General features: G+C 43.7%; 1 protein-coding gene across 2 annotated transcripts in view; it reads right to left on the bottom strand.

Annotated features, from left to right (window-relative positions):
* PTPRB (protein tyrosine phosphatase receptor type B) overlaps positions 1-26,357 on the bottom strand; it is a 125,095-nt gene that overhangs the window by 16,244 nt on the left and 82,494 nt on the right. For both annotated transcript variants that reach the window (XM_004006460.6, XM_004006459.6), the window contains 14 exons: positions 26,034-26,315; positions 21,447-21,725; positions 20,758-20,907; positions 17,911-18,154; positions 12,568-12,674; positions 8,427-8,526; positions 7,233-7,316; positions 7,115-7,132; positions 6,913-6,994; positions 6,220-6,310; positions 5,425-5,501; positions 3,078-3,212; positions 1,715-1,837; positions 1,145-1,308 (listed from right to left, as the gene is read on the bottom strand). In XM_004006460.6, coding sequence (XP_004006509.3) covers positions 1,145-1,308; positions 1,715-1,837; positions 3,078-3,212; positions 5,425-5,501; positions 6,220-6,310; positions 6,913-6,994; positions 7,115-7,132; positions 7,233-7,316; positions 8,427-8,526; positions 12,568-12,674; positions 17,911-18,154; positions 20,758-20,907; positions 21,447-21,725; positions 26,034-26,315 — 1,936 coding nt within the window. The remainder of the gene's footprint in view (positions 1-1,144; positions 1,309-1,714; positions 1,838-3,077; positions 3,213-5,424; positions 5,502-6,219; positions 6,311-6,912; positions 6,995-7,114; positions 7,133-7,232; positions 7,317-8,426; positions 8,527-12,567; positions 12,675-17,910; positions 18,155-20,757; positions 20,908-21,446; positions 21,726-26,033; positions 26,316-26,357) is intronic.

Genomic DNA, 26,357 nt, shown 5'->3' with positions numbered 1-26,357 from the left:
TATTGCAGTGAGCATCGTCGTGCACACGTGTGGGATTTCTCAAGGGTTGATATCTAGAAGCAGAACTGCTGGGTCATAGTGTATGAACACCTTCAGCTTCACCAGGAATTGTCAAATTGTTCCCTAAAGTGATGGCATAACCTGGGGGGTTTTGATGCATGTATTTATAAGATAAAGAAAAACAGGTTTTCGGTGATACTGGGTGAAAATGCCTGCCATTTTCAGAAGGCAGGAAACTCTTGAAAGTCTCACATTCCTATAAAAAGCATCATGGTTCCGATGACATATAAAAGCAGGGCTCCTAGGGTGCTGGGCAGATTGAGAGAAAACAACTGCGCATGAGATTTCTCTTACCGTAGCAATTCCCTGCTCTTTGCTTATTAGTGCCGTTCAGTTCGGGCTGTCCAAGTGTTTCTGCAAACATTAATTAGCTAAACACTAGGCTCCCCAGGGAGAAGGAGAGTGAGAGACTACTTGTTAGGCTGATTTTATGGTTGTACAGGCTGAAGCAAAGAGAAGTCAAGAGAGTTGGGAACATATGTACACCCGTGGTGGATTCATGTCAATGTACGGCAAAACCAATACATACTGTAAAGTAAAATAAAGTAAAAATAAAAATTTAAAAAAAAAAAGAAGTCAAGAGAGAACAGAAATTTAAGAGTGAAATTGGGTTGCCACAGGGGCAGTGCTACTCCATGGGAAGGTGAGAGCCGTGATCTTAAAGGCTGGTTATGGTTTATACAGGTGGAGGAGAGAGCGGGGCCACTCCAAGGAGAAAGAATGGCAGGAGGCAGGGAGGACCATGAGCAGTCCTCCCCAGCTAAAGGGGGAGATGAGTTTCTGGGAACTTGGATTGAGGGGGTGAGATGGGGCCCAATGATGAGGGACCTGGAAGTCACATAAGGGCTTTGCATTGGATACAGTAGGAGAAAAAGCAAGAGGGAGAGAAGGATGGAGAGCCAGAGAGAAAAATGGGAGGTGAAGAGACGGCAAAGGAGTGAGGTTGGGGAGCAGTGGGTGGAAGAGGGCGTAAGAATACCTGCTGGGCCCAGGCAGCCTGGTTGGGCACACAGACCCTCCCCCCTCCCCCTTCCCCACGCCTAGACACCCGGCTGCCATACTGCCGGCTCCGGGTGAAGAGTACCTGCAGTGCACCACAGTGGGCCCGGCCCCGGGGGTCCTGTCGATGTAGTCCCTGACAGTTCTCACAAACTGGATCAGGGACTGGGTGCTCTCCGGGACACCGTGGTCTGGCCATACGGTGTAGTGGAAGTGGCGGATGAGTCTGTGTGCATCCAACTGTTCCTCCTGGAAGAGCAGAGTGGTAAGAAGGGGAACGGCTCAGGGCAAACCTTCAAACCTGACAACCGTGCCTGGGCAGGGATTCCTAGGAGCCAAACTACAGGAGAGGAAACCAGCAGAAATGGGATTCACAGGTCTTCTTCACCTTCCTATGCGGCGCTAGTGGTAAAGAACCCACCTGCCAGTGCAGGAGACAGAAGAGACGTGGGTTCGATCCCTGGGATGGGAAAATCTCCTGGAAGAGGGCGTGGCAACCCACTCCAGTGTTCTTGCCTGGAGAATACCCGTGGACAGAGGAACCTGGTGGGCTACAGTCCATGGGGTCACAGAGTCGGACATGACTGAAGCAACTTTAGCACACACTTCATCTTCCCAGCTTTGTTAGTCAGTGACATCAAAGGAACAAACATACACTGCATATCCGAAATTCCCGGATGGTCCACTCGGGCAGCACGGATTCCGACAGCATCTGCAGAATGAGGTCCCCATAGTAGAGGGAATCTTGGTCCGCTGGCCAATAATGGTCACACTTTACCTAGAGGAAGACAGGCAGAAAAAAAAAAAAAAGTGAATCTGGAAACGCACTTCTACCATGAATCTGAACTTTCCCTCCTGGAAATGTCTTCCTGAGTTGGAATCCAGGGTCAGCTGCTAAAGCAATTTGACCATCTGCTTTGCCTTAACCTGCTCATGGGCAGGGCTGAAGCTGGGCTGCTGCTCCCAGTGAGGGAGAGACATCGTCAAGGGGCAAATCCCCCACCTTTAGATTCATTTCCCTTTCAGGTTCATGTTCTGGGGCTTCAGTTTTTGTGAATTTTCTCAGCCTTTCAATTTCATGGACACATAAACCATGTCTTACAATTTCTTGTGCTCTTTTATTGTTTGTTCTTGCTTTGTTTTGTTTTCTGAAGAAAGATCTAGCTGGGAAGATGAAGGCATTGTCTCCCTGACCCTTTTTTGTCCATGTTTTTCTGTTGTTCCAACCTGGATCCAATGCCATGGTTCAGGTGATCTTTGAAAAGTCAGAACATTTAGCTAAAATCGCATTCACAGGTGAAGACAGGAGAAAGAGTATTGTGAACATATATAATCGTTAAGCACAGACACTGGGCAATTCATGTAATCTTTCTTTTTAACCATTAACTTAACCATATAAATCATTTAATCAGATAACTATTTTACTTTGTGTCTGCAGACACAGCCTAAAATTCACTACTCCTTACTTCCTGAAATTAGGGGTAGAGCCAGTGACTCTGCCAACATACCTCTTCTCCCCATACAACAGAGGATGGTGCTGGCAAGAGGCCAGGTAATCCTTCTGCGTCCTGGACACTTCTGATAATCCCACTTGTTCAGTGGAAACATCTTTGACTGAAACTTCGGATCCAGCATCTGAATGCAGCATCACCTGAGTTTACTACAGAGCTTTTTATAACTGAGTGGCTTTAATTCACTAACAGTGTTCTTGTATGATCCCTACTTGGTTTTCATGGGGTTTCTTTTAAGATTTTTTTTTTTTTTGATGAGGACCATTTTTAAAGTCTTTAATGAATTTGTTACAATATCGCTTCTGTTGTATGTTTTGGGGCTTCGGCTGCTTGGTATGTGGGAATTTAGCTTCCTGACCTGAGATTTTCCTACACTGGAAGGCGTGGTCTTAACCACTGGACAGCCAGGAAATTCCCTACGGGGTTTCATTTCTATGGGGCGGGGAGTCAAACTCCATCCAAGGGGTGGGAAGCAAGGTTAGTACGACAGGAAGACCGTGTACTCACTCGGCCCTTCTCCACACACTGGGTCACCATGACGATGTTGTGAACATTCTGTTCCCACGCCATTTTCCAGAAGTCATCCTTGGTGCCAGGAAGAGGTCCCTGAGTTGCGATGTATTCTCTCCTGAAGTTGTTGCCCTGCAATGAATTTACAATGTGGGGACTCACAAACAATGGGCCTCTTCAGAACTCTAAACAAAGGGGTTAGCTCTGTAGATTAGGTGAGATGTAAGTCTTTGCCAGGTCCCTGATTTGAAAAAGAGATACTAACGCGTGGCAAGGCTTGGGAGCAGGAAGGACAAAGGCCGGAACACTGACCTATTGTGAAGAGCCAAGGTCTTTTTTTATTAGGTTGGGTTTATTCTTAAAGGCGATGGAGGACTTGGGCCATCATTTAGAAAATACTTCACCCTCAAATATGTGTGTGTATACACAATGTGGATTGTCTGAGGAACTGACGTTGATGAGGCTCTTGCCCTATTTAACAAAGAAGAGTTTTACTCATTTTGGATACTTGGCTTTGGGATGTTGGTAAGAGATAAAATGCGAAGGAAACTGAAGGGAAGAGAACCCACTGTTTATTGAGCATCTACCCTATCACAAGCTCTGGTGGTGGTTTAGTTGCTAAGTTGTGTCTGACTCTTTGTGATCCTATGGACTATAGCTTGCCAGGCTCCTCTATCCATGGGATTCCCCAGGCAAGAATACTAGAATGAATTGCCATTTCCTTCTCCAGAGAATCTTCCCAACACAGGAATCGAACCCAGGTCTCCTGCCTTGCAGGCAGATTACCAACTGAGCTACAAGGGAAACCCATGACAAGCTGTGGGTCAGGATTTTCACAGATCTTACTGAATCGTAACCATAGCTCTAGGATATTTTCGCCCACATATCCTGCATTCTAGCAACACTACGGTATTCCCCTGGGCCTCTGCTCTGTCACCTCTGCTACCCCCACCCCAACCCCGCCGACCCAAACACAGCCTGTCTTCTGGCGAATCCTTATTTATCCTCCAAGTCTCAGCATGTTGCCTGCTCTACTGAACTTTCCTTTATCTTCATCTCTGCTGGAGGATGTTTTCCCAGAAGCTCCTGTGGCAACCTCTAGCCTCTTGCTACTCAGAGAGAGGTCCTCAGACCAGCAGCAGGGGATCATCAGGCAGCTTGTTAGAGATTCAGAATGCCAGGTTCCACCCCAGTCCTGCTGAATCAGAAGCTGCATTTTTTTTTTTCTTCTGGCATGTGGGAACTTAGTTCCCCAACCAGAGATCAAACCCACTCCTCCTGCCATGGAGTGCAGAGTCTTAACCACTGGGCTGCCAGAGAAGCCCCAGTCAGAAGCTGCATTTTAACAAGACCTGCAGATGATGCGGGTGTGCGTTAATGTTGGTGAAGAACCACTCTATCCCGTCAAGGGCATCGCCAGGTCATTTTCTGATGTTCCAACTCTGCTGAGAGTTCCCTGGGGTCAGGACTCCATCGGACCCTCTCTCTGTACACAGCACAATGTCCAACTTACAGTTAGCACTTCATTATATAGTGCTTAGGGCTTCCCTGGTGGCTCAGCAGTGAAGAATCCACCTGCAATGCAGGAGTCACAAGAAGCCACGGCAACCCATTCCAGTACTCTTGTCTGGAGAATCCCATGGACAGAGGAGCCTGAGGAGCTACAGCCCATAGGGTCACAGAGAGTCTGACATGAGTGAAGCGACTTAGCATCCACACATATAGTGTTTATGGAATGAATGGAGGATTATTTAAGGTAAATATTATTCTTAGATTTTTTGGAAAAGGAAATGAAGGTCCAAAGGATTGACAAAACTTGCCCAAGATCCTAGAGTCAGCAAGGGGCAGAGATGGGATTCAAATGGGATCTACCTAACCTGAAGCTTTTTCCACTGGAGGTGCTGTAGGAATCTGGTGAATCGCTAGCCAGAATCTGAGCCTAGAGGTGTGACACAGCCTTTGAATTGTGTCTGTGGTTTTTAGAAATCCAAATAACTTTGAATTAGCTTCCCTAGCTAGGCCGCCTCAGCTGTGGAGCTTCAGCTTCCTTAGGGGAGCTCTAATCTTGACGAAGGGCTGCAGAGAGGAAATGACCATTGAAAATGCCTCCTGGGCCCATTATAATCCTCTGTGACTATAGCCATTGGGAAAGCTGGGTCTTAGCAGCAATTGACTAGGACAGCCTGCATTTTATGGCAATCAGACATGGCCATTTGTTTTTTTCTTCTAAAACATCCATGTTTCCAGACCTGAGAACAGTGGGAGTGTGTTGGAGGAGAGGTGTCTCCAGCATAACTGCCTGTCAAAGCCTCATCCCAGTTGCTATGGCCCCGGGTTCACTTACAGGGATGTAGCTGGCATTGATATAGTCAGAGCATGGGTCATCATCCACGTTGGACAGCTTCACTCGAGAGGAATCATCTGGAAGGAAGTTTATTGAAAAAGATCTATCAGTGAGCCATGGGGTGATTTTTCTACTGTTTACAGATCGCTTTGCATTTGATGTGTGCTAGCTCTGACCCCCACCACAACCCCACATGGGAGACAGTCTCAGCTCCATTTTGCAGGTGAAGCTCACACAGAGTTGCACAAGTGGCCCAGAAACATACAAGCAAATGAGCCAAATGCTCTTCTAAGCCCATCTGTGCTTCCCTCCGTAACACTAACAACATTTGCTTGATGGAGTGGCCAGCTTTTTTTTTTTTCCTTTTCATTGTTGTAAAGAATACAATTCAGAAAAGCTACCTTCAATTGCTTCACCCAATTGGGTAAGGATAATAAGAATAATATATATCTTTCTATATGAAATAATTGCTAACTAGAGACTTTAAGTAAACCCAGGTTGACCCTTACTGTTAACCCTGTTATAGCTCTTAACCCTCCAAGGAGAAGCATCAGGACCGTGCGATGAAATGTCAACAGCGTAAGAGGTTTCTCTCTCACAGCCAGAATTTCAGCTGGCTGTTACCCTCTGGAGAGAAGTACAGTAACGTCCAAGTCATTTGTTTTTAAAGACATTTAGAGCCTCAGATCTCCCATATCTAGCTATACCATGTTGCTTTAGCCCCATTTTTAATCACAGAGAAGGAAAGAAATGGCGAGAGGAAGGTGGTATTACAGATTTCAACACAAAACTTACAGGGCAATATGTTGTTGTATCGATTTTTCCCTCTGTTCTCCGGCAAGAGTGCAATGTCACATGATTGGTTTCGACCCACGTCTTTTAAATCCTGTTAGGTCAAAAATAAGTTTGCATGTGGATAATGTAAAACAGAATATGGCAAACCGGACAGTCCTTGAGATACATAATAATATAACAATATGTTACACTAGCTGCATTTGTGGAATGTCTCCTATTCAACCAGGGGCATCGGCTGTCATCCCCACAACAGCCCCAGAGGAGGTGGTCTCATCTCCATTTCACAAAGGAGGCTCAGAAAGGATAATTCACTTGCCCCAGGTCACACAGATTGCAAAGCTGGGAACTGAATCTAAAGCCTGGGCACTTTTCACCCAACCACATTATCTCCTAAGCAAGCAAAAGGCCAGGTTAAATAACTGACAGCATCAGTTTGCATTTGAAGTCTGTTAATTCTTTCTTACCATCCGATCTGTGTAGCACTTTGCTGGTTATTCTGGAGATAAAACTGGCTTCTGAGACTGGGTGGTATATTGTGCAGGGAATGGATTCAGGCATAAAAGAACACTCAGTGAGACCCTAAGTGCCATTCTAACTCCTGAGCCCAACTGGGATGTGATTCCACAGTGAAGGCTGAAAGGAAATTCTGCTAAGAACCAGGGATGCTAAAACATCATTGCATTTGAGTTGTACCTCGTATTCCTTGGATAGAAGATAGTTGGAGTCAGCCTGCAGCTTCATGAAGTGCCCTTCAAACTGATTTACTTTTATTGGGCTATGGTTGAAAACATAACAGAAAGAGAAGAAAATTACTGAAGAACAGGGAAAATGCCTTACCCAGCCCCAGTTCTATTTCAAAAGCAGACAATAAAGTAATTAATGAGCTCTTTCTTACCAAGAAGTCTTCCTGTTACTGTGAAGAGAAGCCAGAAGTAGAAAGATCTTGTTAGCAAATTTCATGTAAGGCAATCAACTCCTCTTTCAATAAATAAAGTGAAGGAAAATGTGCTCACCCTTTCTGGCCCAAGTTCAAGTGGACTGACAGTGGTCGATCCCGACGAATGCTCAGACGGGCAGAGGGCCTTTCTCGACCATGGCTGAAACACAAGGGAGAGGACTGATATTTTGATTATGAAATAATTTAAACAGATTTCTCCGTCTATGGTAAGGCTGGGCTTGCTTAGTCGCTTAGTTCTATCCAACTCTTTGCAACCCCATGGACTGTAGCCTGCCAGGCTCCTCTGTCCACGGAATTTTTCAGGCGAGAATACTGGAGTGGATTGCCATTCCCTTCTCCAGGGGATCTTCCCAACCCAGGGATTGAACCCAAGTCTCCTGCATCTCCTGCCTTGCAAGTGGATTCTTTACCCGCTGAGCCATCAGGGGAGCCCAGATTTTTCCACTTACGGTAAGAGTGTGCATGTTTGTACAAATATGGATTTTTCAGTACATGTATATTTTACACTCAGCCAACATCCCTTTGAGGGAGGGAACAGAGAGGAAGAACATAAAGAAACAGATTTTCCCCACTCAGAAACAGATCTTTGCAATAGCTGAAGATGTGTCTTCTGTTTTTGGCTACAGGTCATAATCACTTCCCACACTCTCAATAAAGCTTTCCTTTGAAAAAAAAAAAAAAAGACACACACACAGTAAACCTTAGATGCAAGACACGACTGCAAACGAGAGGACAATGTGCCAAAGAGAAGAAATTCCCTAAGGAAAGAGGGCATGGCATTGGGGCCACACATGTTTAGTTCTTTTTGCTCCCTTCTTAGCTTAGCATGGCGGATAGGAACCACAAAACTGAGATGGCACCCATACTTTTGAGAATAGTTCAGAAAAGCATTTTGGAAACATTAATTCATAGACATCTCTGTCTTCACAAGGTAAACCACACACATACCCTTGCCCCCCCCCCCCCCCGTGCCGCACCCCCCCGCCCCGCCCTTGCCAAAGGAGCTATTTCACATTCAAATGAGGATACAGATGGCCCCTCATTCCTTTGGTAAGGATAAGACTCAGCAATGGTATGCAAAAAAGTGAGTCATGGTTCTAGGGTTTGACTCTTGTTTTTCTTAAGAAACAAAGTGACTTAACCTGGAGAAATTAAATGATTTCTCCCTTCTTTCTTTTCAGGCGAAAGAGCATTTTCAGTTGCATCTTTAAAATTGGGAACCCAATTACCAAGGGAACTTGGTACTCACCTGGCTTTCCGTCTGCAGATGAATAAGGCAACAACAGCGACAAGCATGCCAATTAAGAACAGACCAGCACTCACACCTTCAATAACTCCAAACAGAGGCTCTACAATGATCCAGAGGGCAACAAGAAACCCAGGTGGGAAAATTAGTGTTAAAAAAACAATAAAAGAGCTATGGGAACCCGTCTCCCTAGTGGTGTTATTGTAGAAGAATTCAAATGATGCCCACATTAAGGCATTTACGGTCATTTAGTCACTAAACTGTGTCCAGCTCCTTTTGTGACCCCGTGGACTGTAACCCATCAGGCTCCTCTGTCCATGAGACTTCCCAGGCAAGAATACTGTAGTGGGTTGTCTCCATGGTACCTTTCTGACCCAGGGATCAAACCCACGTCTCCTGCATTGTCAGATAGATTCTTTACCACCGAGCCACCAGGGAAGCCCAAGGCTTTTACTATCTAAAGCTTAGGAGTATACAGCTGAGAAGATGAAACATGAGCTATTACTATGTAATGGTGGGTTGGTCATTATACTTTCGAAATTAATGATGTTCAGCTTATAAATTAATTGGGACTTCATTTGTGCTTGTATGAACAGCTTGGGGCACTTGAGGTAAAGGCTAGGAGTTTGCCAACAAGGTTAAAATGCTATTTCATTTGTTACACAGCATCTGGGACATTAGCAAATCCAGTGAATCGCTCAATTATTTTAATGAAATTCCATGTTTATTAAATGATCTGATATTGTCACTAAGAGTTTATAAGAAGGTAGCCCATTTTAAAAACAGTTTTCGAAATGTAATTCACATTCCATACTATTCACCAATTTAAGTTGTACAATTCAATTATTTTACATTCAATTTTGTAACATTTTTATCATCCCCACTTTGCCAACAAAGGTCTGTCTAGTCAAAGCTATGGTTTTTCCAGTGGTCATGTATGGATGTGAGAGTTGGACTGTGATAAAAGCTGAGTGCCAGAGAATTGATGCTTTTGAACTGTGGTGTTGGAGAAGACTCTTGAGAGTCCCTTGGACTGAAAGGAGATCCAACCAGTCCATTCTGAAGGAGATCAGCCCTGGGTTTTCTTCGAAGGGAATGATGCTAAAGCTGAAACTCCAGTACTTTGGCCACCTCATGCGAAGAGTTGACTCATTGGAAAAGACTCTGATGCTGGGAGGGATTGGGGGCAGGAGGAGAAGGGGACGACCGAGGATGAGATGGCTGGATGGCATCATGGACTCGATGGACGTGAGTCTGAGTGAACTCCGGGAGATGGTGATGGACAGGGAGGCCTGGCGTGCTGCGATTCACGGGGTTGCAAAGAGTCGGACATGACTGAGCCACTGAACTGAACTGAACTGAAAAGAAGCCCCATGCCCCTTAGCAGTCATTCTCCATTCCCTCTCTCTAGACCCTGGCAACCACTAACCTACTTTGCCTTCACAGATTTGCCTTTTCTGGACATTTCGTATAAACTGAGCAATAAACACGCTTTTTTGTAACTGGCTTCTTTCACTTAGCGTGTTTTCAGGGTTCACCCGTGTTGTGGTATGTGTCAGTATTTCATTCCTTTTTATGCTGAATGCTGCTGCTGCTGCTGCTAAGTCGCTTCAGTCGTGTCCAACTCTGTGCGACCCCATAGACGGCAGCCCACCAGGTTCCTCTGTCCCTGGGATTCTCCAGGCAACAATACTGGAGTGGGTTGCCATTTCCTTCTCCAATGCATGAAAGTGAAAAGTGACAGTGAAGTCACCCAGTCGTGCCCGACTCTTAGCGACCCCATGGACTGCAGCCTACCAGGCTCCTCCGTCCATGGGATTTTCCAGGCAAGAGTACTGGAGTGGGTTGCCATTGCCTTTTCCATTTATGCTGAATAATATTCTATATTTTGTTTAGCTATTCAGCCATTGACGGACATTTGGGGTATTTCTATTTTTTTGGTTATTTTAAATAATGCTGCTATGAATTTCCATATACAAGTTTTTGTTTTCGTTTTTCATGGGTATATACTAAAGAGTGGAACTGCTGAGCAAGGTGTAACATGAGAAACTACAAATTGTTTTCCAGAGAAACTACATCATTTTACATTCTACAAACGATGTATAAGGGTTCAGATTTCTTCATATCCTTGCTAACGCTTGTTATTATCTTTTTGGTGATAGCCATTCTAGTGGGTGTGAAGTGGTATATCATTGTAGTTATGATTATGTCTAATGATGAGCATCTTTCCATGAGTTTATTGGACTTATGTGTATCTTTTTTGGCAAAATGTCTACTTGGACCCTTTGTCCATTTTTAAATTGTGTTGTTTGTCTTTTTATTATTGAGTGGTAAGTGTTCTATATATTCTGGATACTTGACCTTTATCAGATACAAGATTTGCTAATAGTTCCTCCCATTCTGTGGGTTATCTTGTTTCACTTTATGGTGTCCTTTGAAGCTCAAGAGTTTTTAATTTTAATTAGGTCCCATTTATCTGTTTTGTTGTTGTTGCTTATGCTTTTGGTGTCATAGCTAAGAAACCATTTCCTAACTCAAGGTCACAAAGACTTCCTCCTATGTTTTCTTTTAAAAGCGGGATCATTTCAGCTCTTACATTTAGGTCTATGGAGTAATTCATTTTTGAAGTGCATTTTAAGCACTTGGATTTGTTTATTCAATGTTGATTTTTAAGATTTAACAAATCAACATAATCATCTTTCTTTTAAAGTGGTTAATATTCTTTTTTTTGGATATCTGTTTACTATCTTTCTTTACTGGACTACGTACAATTTTTGTTGTATAACAATAATTTAAATAGCGAAGAATAATGTTTACAAATCCCATAGTTAACATTAACTTGTAAGCAAACACATCTAAATCCTCTTAACTGTGTTCTGATTCCTTTTTGGTCTGAAAAGTGGGAGATTATCCTATATTTGGCATAAATAGATGGCAGTGTTTGTGAGGCTGAGTCATCTTTTGTCATGCAGCATGAGAGACTGTTTTAGCTCTAAAGAAGAACTTCCTGAGACCAAGCACTGTGAAAGGCTGGGTACAGGGAAAGGCTGGACAGATAATGGTACCAAAGAACAATGTGCTAAAAAGTAAATCTATTCTCAGCATGCTGGAACTATTCCAAATCAGTGCAGTGCAGAAGTTAAGAGGTCAGGCAGAAAGTGCTAGAACCCAGCTCTGCTATCTTGGGCAAGTTACATAAACTCTTGCTATCGCAAATCCTCACCTTTAAAATGGGGGATGGTAATAATATCTACCACAAAAGGCCGTAGTGAGGATTAGATAAATTATTCTAAGCGCAATGCTTAAAACTGCAGCTCCACAGAGAAGACAAAGAGTCAATCTTAGCTATTATTATATTCAGGGGCTTCCCTGGTGGCTACCTGGTAAAGAATCCACCTGCTAATGCAGGAGATACAGGTTCAGTTCCTGGGTCAGGAAGATCCCCTGGAGAAGGAAATGACAACCCAGTCCAGTATTCTTGTCTGGGAAATTCCATGGACAGATGAGCCTGGTGGGCTATTGTCCATGAGATCGCGAAAGAGATGGATAAAACTTAGCAGCTAAAAAACAATGTTATTCAGGCTTTCCTTCTGATACAGTTTAGAAAAGTTTCTTTCAGAAATTTATGTAAAGCCAAGTTAACATTTTTTTTTTAATCAGGTAAAAGCAACATATAATAAACAAAAGGAAAGAAGTTCCTTCCAGTCTTTTTTTTTCCTATGCATTTCTATGTATATATTTCATATCCACATTCCCGTTTACAACTTGAAAGCTTTTTATACCTACTTCTGTTTTGGCCTGTGTCAGCTCTTGATCTGAATGTTCTTCATCCACTATTTTTTAAAAAATTCATTTTTAATAGATAAAAAAAAATCTGGTATCTCTTTCTACCTTCTTGACAAGATAAATCTCCTTTCAGTCCACTCTGCTACAGAAGTTGTACAATTTCTCTAATCTACATCAAATCATGATCATATACAGATTACATTCCAAGCAAAAATAAATGATCCTCCCAACAGCCAAGTCCCCAATCTCTTCTGGGTTGGGAAGCAGGGAGCCTGAGGTCTAGCCTCTTACTAGAGGCTCTTGTAGGTGACGTGGTGGTTGGCAGACTATGTCAGATGGATGAAAAGGTTAGCCTTACCTGACTCAGTGGTGATGGGCAAAGAGAAAAATGTGTCTGAATAGAGTGGTTTTGTGAATTCCTTCAGGTCCTCATCAAATAGCTGGGTGAAAGCCCGAATGCTGATTCTGAAAAGAAAACCAATTTATTTAAGTACAAATTAGTGGCTGACCACAGTAGGGCTGGCTGGAGAATGTTTTCAAGGAGAAACAGGGGGGTCATCTGGTCGACATGCATGTAGGAGAGGGTATGAATTATGAAATCAGAAGGCCCTGGCATCATGCATTCATGCATCATTCATCAAATATTTATTGAGCCTCTACTGTGTGCCAGTGCCTGTCCAGGAGCTAGATACACTGCCATGAATAAGTCCCTATCATCTCAAGGTTTACATTCTTGAATATAGAACTGAGCTTAGTAGGCTGAAGTCATAGGGCAGCGTGGGAACAAAAAATCACTTTCTAACATCTAGAGTATGAGCTGCAACATAGGTAGTGAGCTCCCCGTCACTGAGGGGGTTTAAGCAGAGACTGGAGAACCAACTCTCAGGGGATCTGTAGGATAACAGCCTGGCAACTAAGTTAAAGATTGGCTTGGGCAACCTCTTGAGCCCATTCTAACCTGAAGTTTCCCAGACTGTAGGTTTACTGAGAGTAACAAGATTGGTTTATGGGGGGAAATTTTTTCTAGGGTTAATTTAAATCATATGAGAATGAATGAATGACTCTTTTTTTCCTTAAAAAAGAAATCTAGGTCTGCTTAACCCAGGAGTATCTGGGCACATCCTATAATAATGCTGAAGCACTACCAGCATTAGCCAGCTGGGATAAACTGTTCTGACCTTTTCCCCTCTCCTTCTAACTCATGCCCAGGTCTAAGTATAATCTCCTCAATATCATCAAGATTATATTGATCAACCACGTCTATAATTTCCACATCTAAAAGACACCTTCCAAGCCAAAAGTGGTACTTTCAGGGATAACAGACTATTGGTGGAGGTATTATGCAATGTCCCCAGAGAGTAACAAGCAGTCAACATGTACTACATGGAAGGGAAGGAGCTGGTGTGTGTTGATAGTATAACAATGCTTTGGATGTTGAAAAGAGTCTCTCCAAAGAAAAGAGTTTCTTTTATTTGTATGCTGATTTGTTAAGTGTGAAGAACTTTTACAAACATGATTCTATCTGACCATCTCTAACATTTCCAGTGGATTTGGAACCTGAAACTTGGGGAGATTCCATTTCTCACTCAAGATTATAGAGAAAGCTGGTGAAAGATAACCAAACTCAGGATTTTCTGACTCCTAGTCCAGATCTCTTTCTCTTGGCTTAATTTTGGTTTAACAGCAGTGACTTCTGTTGGAGGGCTGTAAAAGGGCCTGGGCTGGGAAACAGGGAGTGTGAGGTCTAGTTCTCACTATCGCTGATTAGATGAATGGTTCCTAAAGTTCTTTATGATTCAGTTTTCTCATCTGTGAAAATAAAAGCACTGGGGGTGTAACAATCTTGACAGGTTCTGCTCTGGAATTCTAAGATTCAAAGGTGTAAATGCAAAACACAAAATGGGTCTAGATGAATCAGGGCCTTTAGGAACCCACGAAGGAGATAACGCAAGAGCTCACTGCATTTACTACAGCTCTTGCAGTTACTGTAGGCTTGGCTTAAAATTAGGCTATCAATAGGAACTCTGCCCTTAGAACCCTTCCAGTAATGGATGTCACAACCACATTCCCTAGCCCAGCACTTAGCACGCATCTGGAATCTTGCCCCATCCTATCTTCTCATTTTTGTCTTCCTTACTACCCCTCGATATGACCCTCACTTTGAAACTTGATTATTTGGGTTTGTTCTTCTCTAAACAATTTGTGTATTTCTGCCTCTGCACTATGACTGTTTCCTGAACTGTGAATCTACTTTTGCCCCTATATCCACATTTTCAAACCCTTCCCTACTTTTCAGTAGTCAGCCAAAATGATACCTCCTTCAAGAAGACTTTTGGACCTTCAGAGCATTTATTTACCTACAGCCCTCTTAGGTCCTTCAACATTTCTGCTATATTTTATAGACAGGTCTTCTGTATATGCATATAAGATTATTTTAATGAACTGATATGTAATGGTAAGTTTTTCAACTTTAAATATGTCCAGAATCAGAGTTCTACAAAGCTATAGATCATGTGGTTCAATTTCCTTCGTTTGAGGAAAATGAGGTCAACAGGAGCAGATTATCTGATCGTGGTCACATTGCTATTCTATTTAGAATAGAAAACAAAGCCAGATCAGCACTTCCCCAACCTCTGTGCTGTTTCTTGCCCATCATGATGTACCCATTCTCTTTCCATATGGAACAACACTAATTATATACCCAGATAACAGGAACCCAACAATGAATGGGAAGACATTAAACATTTGTTGGTATAATAAACTTGCATATCAGTTAAACCTAGCATTTTCCATTTCTTGGCAATCCTGATTTTTATTTTTCCATGTTCCTTCCTGTCTACCTATTCTCTCTGGGAAAAAGATGCCTGATAGCACTGAGGGTCACTATGGTGATTATCATTGTGAGACAGCCATAATTCTGCCAGCACGGAACCTGGGTTCAGCAGCTACCACACAGGTGGCTACTCGGCATATGGTTCTCCATGCTCATATCAGGTATTATCTGCCTGGCATGCTTTTCACAGGAGTGAACTAAATACAGAGAGAGGAAAGCTGTATCCTGGAAAACACATTAATGCAGCAGGAGTTGATTAAGCTATAATCAGAATGTTTAACGTTTCATAGAACGTCTTGGCTCATTCCCTTATTTGCTCATAAACATTTAATGGCATCTCTTTTGTGCCAGGTACTTCCCATATCATTTTGTAACCAATATCACGTCTGTCTCCACAATTTAGTCTGTGAGCTTTTGCAGTCTTGTGAAGAAGGTGAAAGTGAAAGTGTTACTCACACAGTAGTGTTCAACTCTTTGCGACCCCATGACTGTAACCTGTTAGGTTCCTCTGTCCATGGGATTCTCCAGACAAGAATACTGGAGTGGGTTGCCATTCTCTTCTCCAGCAGATCTTCCCAACCCAGGAATCGAACCTAGGAATTTCCTGCATTGAAGGTGATTTCTTTACCGTCTGAGCCATCTGCCATTGCAGGAAATGCAAGAGATGTGCATTCCATCCCTGGGTTGGGAATATTCCCTGGAGGATGGCATGGCAACCCACTCCAGTATTCTTGCTGGAGAAAATCCCAAGGACAGAGGAGCTTGGCGGGCTATAGCCCATGGGATTGCACAGAGTCGGACATGACTGAAGCGACTTAGAACACAGACAGAGACTGGGCGCACTGGAGGTGGAGCTGAGGGCCCCACTGCCCAGGTGTGGGTTATCAGGGGTAGCTCAGGGCTAGTTGTGGGTTGAGCTGGCTTTTGAAGTGTATGAAGGAATTCATCAGTCAGACAAGAGAGTGGAAAGCTTCCCAAATAGAGTAAAAGGAATGTGTAAAGCCTCAGAGGTATAAGAGAGACACGTCAGATTTCAGGGAATTCTGAGGAGGGAGGAGTAGTAAATGGGTGGAGGGTATCAATACTTGGAGCGAATGGTGGGGGACAAAGCTGGTGGGCAGGTGGGAGCGAGAAAGCTGGGGCTTTGTGTGCCCTACTCTGGGATCTTCACTTGCTCCTAGAAGTGAATGGGAACCACTGAAGGACCTTAATCTGGAAGGGACATGACCAGGTTTGACCTGTCATCTATATGACTCCTCAGGATAGTCCTGTGATGTTTTGCAGATGAGAAAAGTGAGGATCAGAGAACTGAAATGCTGTTTACAAAGTGACACAGCTAAACAGTGGCCACACTGGAAGCTGAATGCAGGGGCTCTTCCTCAGACCTTGGCTGCTGTGATGGACAGGAAAGAGTGTGCTGGGTAACGGGGCCCTGGTCCATGCATGAACTCTCTCTAGCTTCTTATTCTCTTTCTTAAATGTGGTAATCACTCATCTTCTCTCCTCTCTCAAAAAGCAAACAAACAAAAACAGCTCAGCTTTCCAACTCACAAAGAGAAAAGAGCCTTTGGGAGAAATTTCCTCAAATTTTCCAGAGCCCAATTGACCGAGGGGTTGAAGTTTCTTGATTGTAATAAGAACTAAAGTATCCTGGCTTTCTGATCTCTTTTATATTTCTCCTTTGCTCTGAGATCTCATCTCCTTCAGGTAGGCTCATATAGCTTCTTCTTGAAGCAAACATCGCTAGTGAGTTTGTGTGTGTTCACTCTGGAGGTGCCAACCTTGGTTGGGGCGCAGCAGCACTTTTGTGGTGAGTCCTGGGTGGAGGTATCTATGCGGAATTACTGTCCAAAGGGAGCCATCTGTTTTAGGCAAGATGTTGGCTTGACCGTGCTGATGCAAAGGAGGGGTGAAGAATGTTCTCGGGTATGATGCCATGTCACTGTCTCCTTTCGGAGCTGGCAGAAAGGTTTCTGCTGAATTCAGAGCGAATACTCAAAACGTGTAAGGGTTAATAAGACCTGGGCACTGACCAACCAGAATGGACACTGGCCCATAGAGAACCTGACTGGCTGCCATCTGGCTGGACATCAGGTCTGCCAACACCTAACGGAAGGCACATTGTCTGCAAAAGCACTAATCCTGGATTCCTGCAGTCTTGTTTCCAAGATGGCAGCCTACGTTGTCTATCTCTTGGGGACTCAGGTTTGGGATGCTGTGTATACTTATTCTGCTTTCCGGGAACACAGTGTACATGAAGGGTATGGCTAGTTCCTACAGCTGGAAGGGCCTGTTGGCTGTAGGAGTATTCCCTGAGGCCAAACCAATTAGCTGCTCCTTTTTATCTGCCATCTTACTGGGAGGAGAGGGTGCTTCCATTCATTAAGGGGCCTTTCCCTTCAACAGTTCTATCTGGACCAAAAAGAACATTCATCTTGTTATGCCTTAGCAGACAAATAAATAAGTGTAATTCCAGTCCTCACTAAAAGTGGGAAAAAAAAATCTCATATTTCTTGAGTCTCCCTAAACTTAATCTTTATACATGGACATTTTCACAGGTGTTAACATGGTAAATAAATCACCTGATTCATCCTAGAGAAGTTTTAGGAGAAAGAACAACCTATTAAAAATCTTCAATTCTTCATATAATGAAGTGGAGCTTTTGTACAAGGCCAAAGGCCCTCTTTACCCATTCCCTGTGAATGGAGGCAGGAATACAACCTTTATAAATTAGCCAGTAAAATGCAGAGCACTCTTGTAATGTAGGTCATTAATCTACAGGAACTCATGGGCATCAGACGCCCCGACAGCTGAGCGCCCAGTGATGGAGCACGTCCCTCCTGGTGAAATGATGGTAATACATCTAACCTGTAGGCCGTGCGCGGCTTCAGTGGCCCGTCACAAAATTTTTGCTGATTGGGATCACATTTTCCACCCAGGCTCTCCATCTCTGCTCCAAGCTTAATGTTGAAACTCTTAGAGTTGCTGTCAGGACTTTCGGCACATTTGCTGGCAAAGTAATCGGTCTGATACACCCGAATGGAGGCGTTGTGCCTGTATTCCAGGTAGGAGGGCAGGGGGTGCTGTGGCTCTGGCTTCAGCTCGTCATTGCCTGGAGGAAGAACACTCACAGTGAGGGACTGACTTTCTTGTGACTTCAGGGATTTCTAACTAGGTTTCTGAGGTTACCTTCCCCACCCACGATATCCCTAGTCATCTCTGGAGTGCAGACTTTGTGATACCGAAGGGTGCTGTGAAACTTTCCCAATGAAATTAACCTAATTCACTTTTTCTAAAATAAATAAAAAATTAAACATAAATAGTGTATATACGACATTTTATATATGCATATGCCAAACACAGGGGCTTCCTGGGTGGCTCAGTGGTGAAGAATACGACTGCAGTGCAGGAGACACAGGTTCAATCCCTGGGTCAGGAAGACCCCCTGAAGGAGGAAGTGGCAACCTACTCCACTATTCTTGCCTGAAAAATCCCATGGACAGCGGAGCCTGGCGGGCTACACTCCATGGGGTCACAAAAGAGTCAGACACGACTGAGCAACTGAACAGCAGCAGCAGCAGCGGGAGCTACACCAACACACACACACACACACACAATCATTTTTCTAGGAAATAAAATATGCATATATTAAAGGGTGGCTCATGCATCAGACGGTAACGTGCCACAACCCCAGAAAGTTGGGTACTCCCCATCGTGAAAGTCAACCCACTCAACAAGCTCTCTACTTGCCAATAACCATTGTAGCTGAGCGAATAAGGAAATCCCTGTGACCTGGGAAATGGGGAAAAGATAAGAGAAATCAGGTCTGAGGCCAGCGCAGTCGCCCTACATGCATGCTTCCTGCACTACGCCCAGTCTGATAACTACTCCTTGTCCTGCTCTGTGTCCCGCTCTGTTATCTTGAGTACAATTTAATCCTGGCTCAAATCTGGGCCCTTGTGCAGAACACTTCCCAGAACTCTTCTCCTGTCCACCCAGCTGCTGTGTGTTTTGGCAGGGCAAACTCGCTTTGATGTTGGCCAGAGGAAAGCATAATTAGGAAGAAAAATATTAATAGAGATTGGATCCCATGTACAGTGAACTTTAAGGAGTGATATGGTGGGGGTTCTTTGTGTCCTGGACTCTTGTTTGATAAAATTTGCTCAGGATGAGTGGCTCTTGGAAATATTATCTTGTTGGACATAGTTAAAAGGAAGGTTGCCTTGAGGGAGAGTATATATGCTATAAATGACACTTATATGAGCCGGTTTGTTATCTTAGATCACCAGGGGAGCACAGCCCATCTCCATGGACATCAGTCGTTGAAACCCACCTGGCTGGAGAACACAAGGCTAAATTTTGGGGTGTTATTTTTTTTGGCTGCTGACATATTTAGGTAGCAAAACACTATCTTCATTGCAGCCTACTTAAACTTAAAATCTCTTCACAGTTCACCTATTTATCTCCAACTACTATGTGTGAGGAAATCTGGGATGCAACACTGACCCTTGAAATTATTGAATCAATTATGCATAACCGGCTTTAGCACAATTCAATAAAATATAAAAGTACATGTGTGCTGAATCACTTTAGTCATGTCTGACTCTCTGCAACCCTATGGACTGTAGCCCGCCCAGCTCCTCTTCTGTTCAGGGGATTCTCTAGACTGGAGTGGGTTGCCATGCCCTCCTCCAGGGGATCTTCCCAACCCAGGGATCGAACCCACGTCTCTTACATCTCCTGTATTGGCAGGTAAGTTCTTTACCACTAGTGCCAGCTGAGAAGCCCTAAAAGTACCTAGTGAGACTAAAATACCATTCAGCTCCAACATTTGTCATGGCAGGTTTAAACCTTCCTATTGCCCACCAATGAGTTAAAATAGTCAGGGATGCTCGAGAAACTCCAGTGCGGCATCTCAAACAATTATGAAAAATATATGACATGCAGGATATATTAATATCATTCCAGACACAAACATCTGCTGTGGAGAAATAACACACAGGACCTCAGTGGCAAAAACAGATATGGACCTGTGTGTCCCCAGATGCAAACAACTGAGGATGATCTGATAGATGCTGATGTCATAAGCACTAGAGCTCTTACTTGGTTGAATGGAATGTTATTATAAGAATCACCTAGAATTTGCCTGTTACATAAGAGTTAGGTAACACGGAATAATTTAGTAGACTAGATAATGAAACATATTGAAAATTCAGTAGAGAAAGGAGGGATGCTTTTCATGATCATTTTTTCCCTCTTTCAAGCGTTTGAGCATTTTTGTGAAGTGGTGAGTGGTTTGGGAGTATATGATTGGTAGAGGTATTTGAGACAGGGAGTGGGGAAGACAGACAAAGCACGTTGCTGCTTAATGGCAGAATAATGGAGCTGAATGGGACTGAATGAGTAGTAAAGACTGAATGAGTCAGCAAACGCAATGCATTTCCAACAGTGCCGGCAACAGCAACAAGTAAATGATGGTTATTGTGATTATTGATATAGTTGCTATTATTACCCATTTAATAATTAAATCCTGCAAATAATAGGCTTCCAGTAGGTTTTCTTTTTTTGTTACATCTCACTGCAATCAGCAGAGATACAGCGAAATGATATAAAAATTAAGTTTTCTTCTTTTAAAAACTTGTCACAGAAGGAGCCCCCACAGCTGACTTTCGAGAAAGTAATCCTGTGTCTTGGAGTTAATTCATGATCACTTACCATCAGCCTCTCTCACCACCACTGTGAAGTATTTCACAGCTCCATTGGCGTCGCTGAACCAGCTGCAGTTGAAAGTAAAGTTGATGGAAGATTTGCTAATTAGCACATCCTTTTTATTCACACGAATATGTGGAGGTGGAGGAGGGGGGCCTGGAAGAAGGATGGGAAAGGAACCAAGAAGGGTCACAACTATGCTTTTGAATATAAAATATTAGTGAGATGAAGGTCTTCACTCACCTACATCAGGCTGCACCTGTGTCGTGTGTGTGTGTGTGTGTGTGTGTGTGTGTGTGTGTGTGTCTCTAATGCTTGAAATCAAGGAAACCTCCTCCTCTCCTGAAGGGAAGCCGGCAGAGGAAGTGACTTGCCGGTGGCACATTAAACATAATGAAAGAGGCAGTTCCTCAGCAGGATTTCCTGGAGTTTTAGCATCAGATTGCTTAAAAGCTCTATTATGGCTCTTTCTACATCAGGCAAAGAGATGTATTTAAACACTAATTCATTCAGGTTCTTTAAGACCATTTAACTTGTTTGCTGCCAGGATACTTTACACAGAGAAATGTTTATACTTTTCAGAGCCTTTTAGTCCTCTTCAAGTGACAACAGGACTCGCTAATGCGGAAGTGAGCCACACACACGCGAACAAGGGTGACGGAAGCACAGAGGAAGGCACATCCAGGGACACTTACGGTCTATCATGGTGATGGTGCTGTCCTCAACCACCTCGCTGGTCATGCCTGCCGACTGCACCTTGATAGACACCAGGTACCTCTTATGAGGCACCAACATCATGATGTTAAGCAGAGATTTTTCTTTCTCCAGCTTTCTGGAGAACTCAACTTCTTGAGTGTCCATTTTCCGGCACTCAATGCTGTACCCATCAAAGTCAGAATCGGGAGGGATCCAAGAACAGGCAATGGCTGTAGAGTTCTGAGGGCGGCAATGCAGGTTCTGTATCTTGTCTGGCTCTAAATAAAAGAGAGGGAGAGACACTTCACAACTCTGGGAGACACATTTTTAGTTCCTTTGACTCCAGCTAGCTCAGAGATCTAAATAAATAACTCTCGATCTTCATGTGAACAGCTTTTCATAGGTCTCCAAGGCAATTTCTGCCTACTAGGCCGCCTCACTTGGAACAGTGAAAGTTAAAATGCTGTCCCTTTAGGAAAATCCACCAGGTGCCAATGTGATTGCAAATATAAATGTCAACAGGGACCCTGAAACCAAGCATCAGATAGAAGGCAGGAGTCAGACAGAAGGTGGGGCCGAGTAGCCTAGAGGTTAACAGTGCAGCCTGATCTGCCTGAATTCAAATTCTGTTTATCAGCAATGCAATCCTGGGCAAGTGATTTAACATATCTGTGGCCCACCTGTAAAGTGGGGAAGTTAAGAATATCTACTTCTTGTGGTTCAGCTTCCCTCATGGCTCAGTGGTAAAGAATCCGCTTGCCAGTGCAGGAGCTGCGAGTTCAATGCCTGAGTCAGGAAGATCCTCTGGAGAAGGAAATGGCAACCCCTCCAGTATTCTTACTTGGGAAATCCCATGGATGGAGGAACCTGGTGAGCTAGTGGCAGTGGGGTTGCAAAAGAGTCAGACGTGGCTTAGCAACTAAACAACAGACACTTCATGTGCTTGTTGGAATGACTCAGTGAGTTGAAATGTGCACAGACACCTAGCACAGGGGCTTGCGTGGTAATTGCTCAATACATTTCAGTTCTTTTTTAAAGATTTATTTTATTTTGGGCTGCACTGGGTTTTCTTTGCTGCACACGGGCTTTCTCTACTTGAAGCAAGTGAGGGCTACTTTCTGGTTGTGCTGCACAGGCTTCTCTTTGTGGTGGCTTCTCTTGCACTGGGTCAGTAGTTACGGTGCACAGGCTTAGCTGCTCCACCTTGTGTGGGGTCTTCCCAGATCAGGGATCAAACCAATGTGCCCTGTGTTGGCAGGCGGACTTCCAACCAGTGGACCACCAGGGAAGTCCAGATGTTAGTTCTTACAATAAGGACAGTAAGAAATGGCATTGCTGCCTTGCTACCTTCTGTGTCTGGCTTCTGTCCCTCTCTTCCATTTTTGCCTGCTCTTCCCCACTCACATGCCATACTCCAGGCACTGAAACCTCTGTGGTTCCCCGCATACACCAGACTCTTCCACGCCCCTGTTTCATGGCCCTGTGCGTACGGTCATTCACTTTCTTCTGCCTGACACAGTGCCTGACTCAGGGGGGACTTGAATTGCAGCTGATTTTATTTGTTCTTGTGAGGGACACACCCATAAAGAAAGATTCAGTCTGAAAGAAAACCAGTCATATGACTGTGCAGGTTAATAACCAAACTGTTATTAACAAAGGGTACCCCGTCATATCAGATCTTCTGGGAACTATGTGTAGACCTACTTGGCACTCCCAGAGCCACACCCATTGCTCCGATTTGGAGGGCAGCCCACCTTCTCCTGACCCCTAATTTGTCATAGAAGTTCTTGTCCTCAATAAACACACAGCATTGGTGTGCCACTGAGTGAAGTCTTGTTTCATATCAGGGCCTATCTATTGATGCTTTTGAACTGTGGTGCTGGAGAAGACTCTTGAGAGACCCTCAGACAGCAAGGAGATCAACCAGTCAAACCTAAAGGAAATCAACTCTGAATATTCACTGATGCTGAAGCTCCAATACTTTGGCCACCTGATGCAAAGAGCTGACTCATTAGAAAAGACCCTGATGTTGGGAAATGTTGAGGGCAAGAGAAAGAGGCAGCAGAGGATGAGATGGTTAGACAGCATCACTGACCCAATGGATGTGAATCTGAGCAAACTCTGGGAGATAATGAAGGACAGAGGAGCTTAGCGTACTGCAGTCCATGGGATCACAAAGAGCTGGACATAGCTAAGCGACTGAGCAACAACAATCAGGGTCTACAGATGTGAGATGAGTCACCGCAGGTCAGATGAGGATGATTTAGGGGAAAAACAATCAAACCGAGAATTTTTCAGAACAGAGGAAGAATTGGCCTTTGAGGCAAACAATTTTGAACTCCCTTCAAACCAAGTCACAGCTGAGATCTAAAGACATCTCTCTTTCAGCTTTGGAGAAAGTCTTTTAAAACATCCAGCCTAATCCATCATTCTGATAATTTACACAAAGTATGGAAGTATATGGGAATTTGCTTCAATTTGATCTCTTCCTTTAGCTCCTTCTCTCTCCTTTTTACCTCTAAATCCTGCTTGTCTACCAAGACTCAGGTCAGGTCTCCATTTCACTAAGAAATGAGTATCTACTGCATACAAAGTGCCCTTCTAGGGTCTGTGAACAGTATAGAAATGAATAAGATATTAGCTGTAACCTCTCGGAAAGTGAGATTAATCCTAAACATAAAACAAGGTAGAAACGAGATAGAGAAAAGGATGCTCTATGGAGTAAGAGACAACTTCCTGTTGCTGGCGTTAGTGCTGGGCAGGACTTAGCAAAGCCTTTCTGGTAGAGATGACACTTCAACAAGATACTGGGAAAGAGGCATTTTAGGCAGAGACAACCATGAACCCGGGCATCAAGGGTGGGTGGAGCCATGCACCGTGTTTATCACGGCTGGAATGTTTCTGCAAGAAATAGGGCACTGGAAAGATTTTACATGAGAATTCTCAACGTCTGTTTTGTTTAATCCTCTGTTATCTTGGGTTTTCTGTTGCTGCTGCTGCTGCTGCTAAGTCGCTTCAGTCGTGTCCGACTCTGTGTGACCCTAGAGATGGCAGCCCACCAGGCTCCCCCGTTCCTGGGATTCTCCAGGCAAGAATACTGGAGTGGGTTGCCATTTCCTTCTCCAATGCATGAAAGTGAAAAGTGAAAGTGAAGTCGCTCAGTCGTGTCTGAGTCCTAGCAACCCCATGGACTGCAGCCCACCAGGCTCCTCAGTCCATGGGATTTTCCAGGTAAGAGTACTGGAGTGTGGTGCCGTTGCCTTCTCCCCAGAGCCAAACCTGATCCTAACTAATGCAGTCCTCAAAGTTCACTCTGCCATTCCCCATAAACCTCATTATCAAGTCCCTCTTGGTGTTGGCTGCTCTCCTCTTGAGGAAGCCCCATTTGGTAAATGCCTCTCTTACATTCTAGCATCTAGGACCGGATATAAATCTCCAGATGTGATCTGACCAGCCCAGCCTCAACTGAGTTCTTAGACTGAACACCTGGGATTCAATTCCACAGCCTACAGTAAGTCACTGAAAACGTCCTGATCTTGCTGTAAATGAAAAGTCTTAGTTCTTTTTCACATGGTTCTCTCAACACACAGTTATCTGATCCCAAACTACTTTTTGGATAAAATATAAGACACAAGTTAAAACTATTGTAGCATTAATGTTTGTTGAATTAACAAAATAGCTACTGGCTTAAATTTCTAATTTTCAGCTTTGTATTTTATCAATAACCAGTAACTATCTGGCCTGATCTCTGAATCTACATTTACTGGGTATCATTGAGCAATAAATATTTAGATTGAGGCTCCTGTACCAAAAACTTCTGTTTCTTTATTTGTGGTACTTATCTCAAAATGCCTTGGGGAAGAAACTGATATATATTTTATCACTGAGGTATTTTCATCCTTAGAATTTACAGCATTATGCTCTAACCAGTCTCTCTGCTTCTAGTTTGCCCCTTTCAATCCATTCTCTGTACCACCCCCACAGTGACTTTTATAAAATGCAAATCTATTATATCTCAGCCAAAAAGCCTTCAGTGGCTCCAATGGATTGAGGTTCAAAGTCATTACCATGGCTCACAAGACATTTCATGACCTGATTTTCCCAATCCTCACCTTTTATCTTCTGGTCAACTGAACTCCTTTCTATTTCTGTCTCCTGCCTGGTTTTAGAATCTTTTATTCTCTCTACCTGGAATATTCTTTACTTCTTTCCTCATCTCCACCTGCAAGTCTTACTCTTTCCTTAAGTTTTGATTTGGATGCTTCTCCTTCTAGGAAGTTCCCTCGTATTGGGTCAGATGTCTTTGCCTTGTGCTTTTCTAGGGCCAAATACTTCATCACACCCAAAATGTCTTTTTAATGATAGTACCTCCCACTGAGTTGTAAGCTCCATGAAGGCAGAGATGATTTCTTCTTGTTAAAGCTGAATAAATGAATAAGTCTATGTAGAACTTCTGTCTGAATTCAAATCTAACCAATTCCAGGTAAAAATGTGGATTAAAACCAATCCCCAATGCAAGAAGATGTTGGAACACATACTTCCTCCCCATTTCATCTGAGAACCAAGAGTAGCAAAACATGTCATACTTGTCCTCACAGATCCAAAAATTGGTTTGCTGTAGGTTTTCCAGGAATCACCACTGACGGTCTTGACGCTAAATTGATAAGATCTCCCTGGACGAAGACCATGCACGATGCGTCCTTCTGATTTTCTGTTGCTGTAGGGGTTGAAGACTGTGATGGCATCTCTGGGGAACCACTGCAGCTCAAAGTCATCATAGTCTGTCCAGTCTGGTGGGCCTTTCCAGGTGATGGCCAGTGATGTGTTTGTAACATCAGCAAATGACATAAGACTGGGAGGACTTGGGGCTGTATGTATGAGAAAGTGAAAAAATCATGCAATTATTTCTG

Source organism: Ovis aries, chromosome 3, assembly GCF_016772045.2.
Source record: "Ovis aries strain OAR_USU_Benz2616 breed Rambouillet chromosome 3, ARS-UI_Ramb_v3.0, whole genome shotgun sequence".
Lineage (NCBI taxonomy): Eukaryota > Metazoa > Chordata > Mammalia > Artiodactyla > Bovidae > Ovis > Ovis aries.
Note: the sequence above shows the minus strand (reverse complement) of the source record. Positions and strands in the feature narration are given on the sequence as shown.